Source organism: Penaeus monodon, chromosome 4 (assembly GCF_015228065.2).
Source record: "Penaeus monodon isolate SGIC_2016 chromosome 4, NSTDA_Pmon_1, whole genome shotgun sequence".
NCBI lineage: Eukaryota > Metazoa > Arthropoda > Malacostraca > Decapoda > Penaeidae > Penaeus > Penaeus monodon.
This window is the reverse complement of record NC_051389.1, coordinates 20,101,129-20,108,628: the sequence shown is the minus strand read 5'-3', so window position 1 is coordinate 20,108,628 and position 7,500 is coordinate 20,101,129. Positions and strand designations below refer to the sequence as shown.

The 7,500-nt window shown below is 37.8% G+C and overlaps 1 protein-coding gene across 1 annotated transcript in view; it reads left to right on the top strand.

Moving 5' to 3' along the window:
• Positions 1 to 5,334: 5,334 nt before the first annotated feature.
• The window catches only part of LOC119572488 (venom protease-like), a 2,248-nt gene continuing 82 nt past the window's right edge, over positions 5,335 to 7,500 (top strand). The window contains exons 1-5 of the mRNA XM_037919597.1: positions 5,335 to 5,546; positions 5,857 to 5,971; positions 6,306 to 6,450; positions 6,820 to 6,956; positions 7,116 to 7,331. Of these exons, the coding sequence (XP_037775525.1) occupies positions 5,335 to 5,546; positions 5,857 to 5,971; positions 6,306 to 6,450; positions 6,820 to 6,956; positions 7,116 to 7,331 (825 nt within the window). The remainder of the gene's footprint in view (positions 5,547 to 5,856; positions 5,972 to 6,305; positions 6,451 to 6,819; positions 6,957 to 7,115; positions 7,332 to 7,500) is intronic.

The window sequence follows — 7,500 nt, the reverse complement described above, 5'->3', positions numbered from 1 at the left end:
ATCATATAGCACCGATAGAGCTATTGAGACGGCAATATAATATGTTGTTCATAAAGATAACTCAAAAATATATATTTCTCCTTCTATACATCAAATTATCAGTTAGCATAATGGAGAGGAAAACTTGAAAATACGAAACGCACATAGATGATCGAGGCATTTGATAATATTAAGATTGATCCTCTTTTCAGGTACAGCGATGCGACTGGTTCTTTTATTGATGCTGATGTCACTTTTAGAGGGCTCTTTTCACCAGGTAAGGAGAAGAGAGAGAGAGAGAGAGAGAGAGAGAGAGAGAGAGAGAGAGAGAGAGGGAGAGAGAGAGAGAGAGAGAGAGAGAGAGAGAGAGAGAGAGAGAGAGAGAGAGAGAGAGAGAGAGAGAGAGAGAGAGAGAGAGAGAGAGAGGAAAGAAAGGGGTGTGTGCTGGTGGTTCTCATGCGTTGTTAATGAACACTATTCTGAATATCTGTATGTACATGTACCTTGTGAGATATAGAAAGAACAACCTTGTATATATGCGTTTGTATGCAAACACGCATAAACACATGCATAAATACACACATAGACACACACACACACACACACACACACACACACACACACACACACACACACACACACACACACACACACACACACACACACGCGCACACACACACACACACACACACACACACAATATATATATAAATATATATATATACATATCTATATATTTTTCAAATAAAAAAATCGTTTTATATTGAGTATTAATCTATAGGAAAAACATATAAAACTTCGGTTTTATATGAAATAGTTTAAAATATTACTATGAAAATATGAAAAATGCAACCTGGAATATATTGCAATACACCAATGACTAATATGCGTGAAATCACTTGTAGTTTGCTTACATCTAGCAGTTATGACATCACTGTTTAGAGATAGACAAAATAAATGGTTAAATAGAATGTAGGATGAAACTGAACGGACTTTATTACAAAGTATTTAAATATTTTATATTTCCACAATATGCGAAGCAACTTCGCAGCTCAAAATTGTAAACACCGACCATTCTTATTCATCAGACTTATGAACTTCATTGTGCAAATGCAAATGTGGAACGCGAAATTAGTGACACAAGAAAGTTTGTTTACGTAAATCAAAAAAGTAATATACATTTGTGTTGCGAATACAAATGTGCAATGCTACAAACCTTGTTTAAGCATATAACCCTAAATACAGTAAGTATTTAGTATTTTTTCTTTATTTTCTTTTTTGAGTGACAAGGTTATTGATACATAAATTCCTAGGCTTACATATTACATACAAAATCTTAAATGTGTTAGCAAGTTTGACTGCATCGAAGCAGTCGCTGATTGCGTTAGGCAAGAAGGCGTCGTATACTTTCTGTTTTCATATTTATATCAAGATTATTTTCATGTTTGTATGTTAGCTGCTTATAAAGTAACTTTTATTCAGATGAATTTAGGGTAGTCGCCTTGCGTGTGCTAACATGTGTATGATGTGTGTGTATGGACAGTAAAAACAACACAAAAATCATTACCCTTCCTGCCAGGACGTCCTGGATCCCAAAGCAAGACAGGGAAGGCAGCTGGGAGGGAACGGAAAAGAACTTCCTCGGACTCATAGGAAAACAACGTTTGCAAAAAGTGACGGGAACAAAGAGAAAGGAAAAGGACCTGACGACCAACAATCGGGAGAAAAGGATGGAAAAGATGGGATGGACGTGAAAGAGAAAAGATTGACTCAATCGACTAACACGAACAAAAACATGGGTAAGTTAAGTATAGTCGTCTTTAGTAGAGTTCAAACTCTCAACGTGTTGGGATTTTGGCTGATTACGTAATTAATCCTCATAAATGCTGATTGGCTGGTGAATGTACTGCCAGGCATAGGGCGAATTAGGGAAAAACTATCAAATACCTCATTCCACACAGTACACTCAAGCATCAACAATAACTTAACAGCACAAATGACTGCTCAAGACTTGTCCAGAGACTCTCTCTTTCTCTCGCTTTCCCTCCTCTTCACCCCCCCCTCTCTCTCAGGGGCATCATTACAGCTTTTTCTTGGGGGGGGGGGGGTAAGTTTGGCAAGCAAACTAAGCACATAACCAGTTTTTGGGATGCTGCGAGCTCCCCTGAGAACTTATTTGAAAAAATATCTAAGAGCATTTTTAAGCTAACAGCAGAGCCCCCAAACCCCAAATAATGCCCCTGCTCTCTCTCTCCCTCTCTCTGTCTCGTCCTTTTTCTTTTACCCCCCCCCCCCACCCCCAGGAAGCCCGTGCTCTCTCTCTCTCTCTTTCTCCTTTGTCTTCTCTCCCCTTCTCTCTCTCTCTCTTTTTGTCTCCCTCTGCTTCTCCTTCTTGCTTTCCCTCCACCAGCCCCCCCCCTCTCTCTCCTCCCCCCCCCTCTTTCTCTTTCTCACATCCACCCATCCCTCTGTCTCTAATGTGAGTCCCAGGAGAGTTAATATCATATTAAATATGCCTCTTTGTATAGAAATAAAGACAGGATATTTCTTTTTAACTATATACAGATGACCACAAGAAGCATAAAGTACATAATCGATCAGCATTTATTTTCTGAGCTGCCGCGGTTGGTGTTTTCGTAAAATTATATCAGTTTTCATCTTCACTTTGAGGAGATAAGTCTTACCCTGGCTATAAGACATTTATACATCGTCCGATTACAGTAACGACATGCATTAATTTAAAAAGGCCTTATATGAGCATGGTTACTTAACTTCATTCACTTTACATTTTAAATTATTCATTGTTCTCAATACCCTGTTACATATCTAAACTTATACAAACACACGTTATTTAGAGTGTACAAAATAGAAGAAATCAATTGATACACTATGTATTTGAGAGGAAAATTTTCCAGATATTTCGAGTGACTCCATCGACAACGAAAATAATTTCTTTGTTCATGGTTTATTTCTTTGATTTTTGGATACAAAATGATCTAGAAATATTTTTAACACATTACCATTTATTTTCTCTGGTGAAAAAAACAACAACAACAAAAACAATAGAAACAAAGTGAGCCTCTACTAACGAATTTCAGGCGGAAAGGGCGGAGCTTAAACGATGACGTAAATTAGCACAACACGTTGTCGAAAGTGTAAATGGTTCTCCCAAAGCGTTGGAAAATATCCAATGCTTTGGTACAACCCTTTAGCTACCAAAGATGGCGTTAGTTTTAATATTTTTCTTGGTGTTATTGCCACTTGTTAATGATATGTTTATCGTATGATAAACTAACGACAGCGTTTAAGTGTTCCTCGCAACTATAAGTTATAACCGTATTGATTTCAGTACAATTTTCGCTATTTTCACTCTCACTAGTACTATTATTATTATCGTTACCATTATTATCGTTATTCTTGTCTTATCGTCATTATTGTAATCGTCTTCACTAGTGTTAACATTATCACAATTACCCTCTTTAACAGGGGCCGTTAACGTATGCGAAGACAAAATCCTTTTGGGTCACGGTGAGGCCATCATCATCTACAGTAACAACGATAGGCAGAGAGAAAAGTGCAGACATAAAGTGAGGGTAAGTTTGATGTGAGTTAAGAAAAAAAATGTGAGAGGCCAGGTATGAAGATGTATAATGTAATATGCCAATATTTTATAATACTGAAATCTAAAATTCTTATATCTCTCAACAATGATGTTATATTCGATTTTTTTTCTCTCTTCCCATGCTTATTTTCTCTTATGTATGTGTGTATGTGTGTGTGTGTGTGTGTGTGTGTGTGTGTGTGTGTGTGTGTGTGTGTGTGTGTGTGTGTGTGTGTGTGTGTGTGTGTGTACAACGTACATGAATAATCCTTCCATGCCTACGACAGACAGCCAAAGGCGCGACGATCGGCTTTTCCTGTCTAACCTTCAACCTCAACAGCGCCGGCTGCAGAAGCGAATTCTTGGAGATTTCTTATAAAACCAATGGTCAAAAGATAAGGTACACTTAGGAGGTTTGCAGGCGATAGATATAATTTTCATACTGCTGATAATGCAAAGGTTTCTAAATTTTCCATCATTGATTCAAACATTCAAAAGTGTAATGCTTATCACTGCAATACCGTTTCTTTGCAAACAAATTCTCAGTAGCTTTCGTTTAGTTGAAGCATCATGAGATGCGGATCGCTGATTTAAAACCCAAGAACAGAAAGAGAAGCACATGTAACATTTCTTTACACTGTCTTCATATATATTAAACTCCTATAAGATGGGCGAGAGGTAGGTTGTGCTGTGGGATGTACAATAAGAATGCATATTGATATTAGAGCTTTCTTGTAAGTACTTCCCACATCCTTGAATTTTTCTAGGTCTTTGGAGTAAAGACCCACTCCCCCCCCTCCGCGCTTTTACAGTACTAAGGCAATTCTTTATCTGTAAATGTGCATGCATATTTTTATATTTTTATGTACATATAAATACATATCATACCTTGGCAGTATGCCATCCGATAGATATATCGCCAAATATTATATCTATTAATAGTCACACACACACAATTCATATATATATATATATATATATATATATATATATATATATATATATATATATGTGTGGTGTTGTGTGTGTGGTTGTGTGTGTGTGTGTGTGTGTATAAAGGAGACTGCTATATTGTATATAGAAATATTCCAGAATATTAGCTTATATTTACATGGACTTGATTTCATTCATCAATAAAAATACTGCAGCAGTATAGATCCCCCGTAGCACAAGTTCAAGATGGAAATTAGTCAGACGAAAATGGTCGCGTTCCGCATGCATGCTATACCTGCCTAAATTCATGTAGAAACGCACGGAAAAGTACTAGTGAGACAGGGCCTCCAGTCAAAGCATATAATTGGCCACAATAAATGATCCACAGGCGAAAGTACTGCATAACAGATGCTCCCAAGAAAATCTTCACATCAACGAACCAAATGACCTTAAAATACAAGCGCAAACCATTGAAGAGTGATGAGTGTTCGGGAGGATTTGTATGTCAACTTTTCACAGCGGGAAGTAAGATAAAAAAAAATTGTGTGTATGCAGTTGTAGTATTCTATTTTATAAATGGAAGACTTACTATTGAAGAAATGCCTATTAGGTTTCTTTTACTTATTCCTACATTTTATGCGGCTTCTCCAGATACAGCAAGACCTTACTGTGGTGAGTATCTTGTTCCACAAGTAATCTGAGAGACACAATGATGAAGGAATGCGATAATTTTTTTTTCCTTTTTGAATCAGAGATGGGAAATACATGATCAAGCTATGTTAGATTGCAGTTGTATACTGTTATAACGGATCGATGTAGCAATGACGTTTTGCCTGCATTCAGACGACTGCGGCCTCGTCTCCATCAGTGTCTCCAACAACCGGATCGTGAATGGCAGTGCCGCGTCTGATGGGGAATACCCTTACCAGGTGGCGCTGATTATCCCAATAGGCAATAAGACAATTTTATGCGGGGGCTCGATCATCAAGAGAAGGTGGATTCTAACAGCTGCTCACTGCTTTTACGACGAGAAGTAGGTCTGGTATTACACACACGCAAAACACACACACACACACACACACACACACACACACACACACACACACACACACACACACACACACACACACACACACAACATACACACACAAGCAAGCATCCGTACAAATCCGTACAGGCACACATACACAGTCGATATCTCTATTTTCATTTCCATCTGTCAGTCTATCTATCTATGTACGTATGTATATAACGTAATGTTGTTCATCATTTGTTCAGCTACCCTGGCTTAATTTTCTTCCCTAATGGACACTCAAAACCCCTTTTTATTCCATTACTAACAGCAACAACATAGCAACAAGTATAGAAGTGCGCTACGGTTCAATAGATGGCAGAATGGGAACATCTCTAACATCAACAAGTTTCATTATCCATCCCAAATACAAACCAGGCAGACACGTAAGGATACAGCGAAGTAACGTAGTCTGTGATGAAACATATAAGAATCATGAAACTGATTATACTAATAATGGTAATGATGATGATGTGATGATAATGATAATAATGATAGTTGTAATGATGATGATTACGATAATAACAGTAATAATAGGTATTATTATTATTATTATTATTATTATTATTATTATTATTATCATTATTATTATTATCATCATTATTATCATGATTATTATTTTATTGTTATTATTACTAATCATGTATTGATTGTTATTATTATCATTATTATGGTGACAGAAATAACTGTTCTCCAGTTATCGTGGCTATAATATTCCAGGCCAACGACATAGGTTTGGTGAAACTTCCGGAAGCCTTACAGTTCGAGGACAACCCGACCGTGCTTCCCATCTGCTTGGCGTTGGAGGAAGACGATCGCTTCAAGAGAAAAGCCGTGGCCACCGGGTGGGGCCGCATCTCTTTCGGTGAGGGCACTGCTCGCACACGTGCAGACGTGTGCTCGTGCATGAATGCGTGCGCACTTTATATATACATGTGCACATATTGCTGTCAGTGTGTACGTGAGTATTGGCATTTTATAGTCCTACATATATATAAACACGTGTTTATATATATATATATATATATTTTTTAGCAGATGTGTCATGTGAGCTAACTAAAATTACTGAACATCTCCCACATAAAACACTTTCCCTCCTCGAACAGACTACATGTTGACAAGTAACGAAAACGTTACAAATGAGAATGAATGATACACAGCAAATAGGATGTAATTAACGAGTTTTGATAATCCTTCTCTCAAACAAAAACTACACCCTAAGTCTTTAAACCAGGTGGTAGTATCGTAAACATCTTGAGGGAGGTTGAGCTGGATCTCATTCCCGTGAGTGTATGTGGATCCAAGATCAAATTACCACTTGACTCCAGCAAGGTCTTATGTGCTCTTACACCCTACAAGGACACCTGCCAGGTACCTTACCTTTCCCTAAGACAAACGTATTCTCTACCATTTTTTTCTCATCTTCAAAATCATTATTGCTATTGGGTGAATTGGACATATTTTCGGTGCATGATGCCTAGTGTTGTTTTGAAATTGTCAATAAAATAGATTTAATTGTACATTAACCAGGGTGACAGTGGTGGCCCTCTGGTGGTGAGGATTAGCGAAGAAAGGTGGGTTCAGGTGGGCATTGTTAGCTATGGATACGAATGTGCAAGACCTGACCATCCCGGTGTGTATACCAGGGTCTCTGCTTACTTGGATTGGATTTCCGGGAGCACGGGCGGAACTGACTGCGATTCCCCATGTAAGTGCAGTACTGAGGCACATCATGTTTTGAGACACGTGATTTTGAGAAACAAAGACTTATTAATTTCTTCTAGTAAAGTCGAAAGGAGATTGATGTGGCTTTATAAGAATGTAGAAGTACGAATGCACATTCTCTCACTCACACATCTGAGAGAAGCAAAATAACATACTTTTCTAATTGCCATTTTGAAAACTTTACCATTAT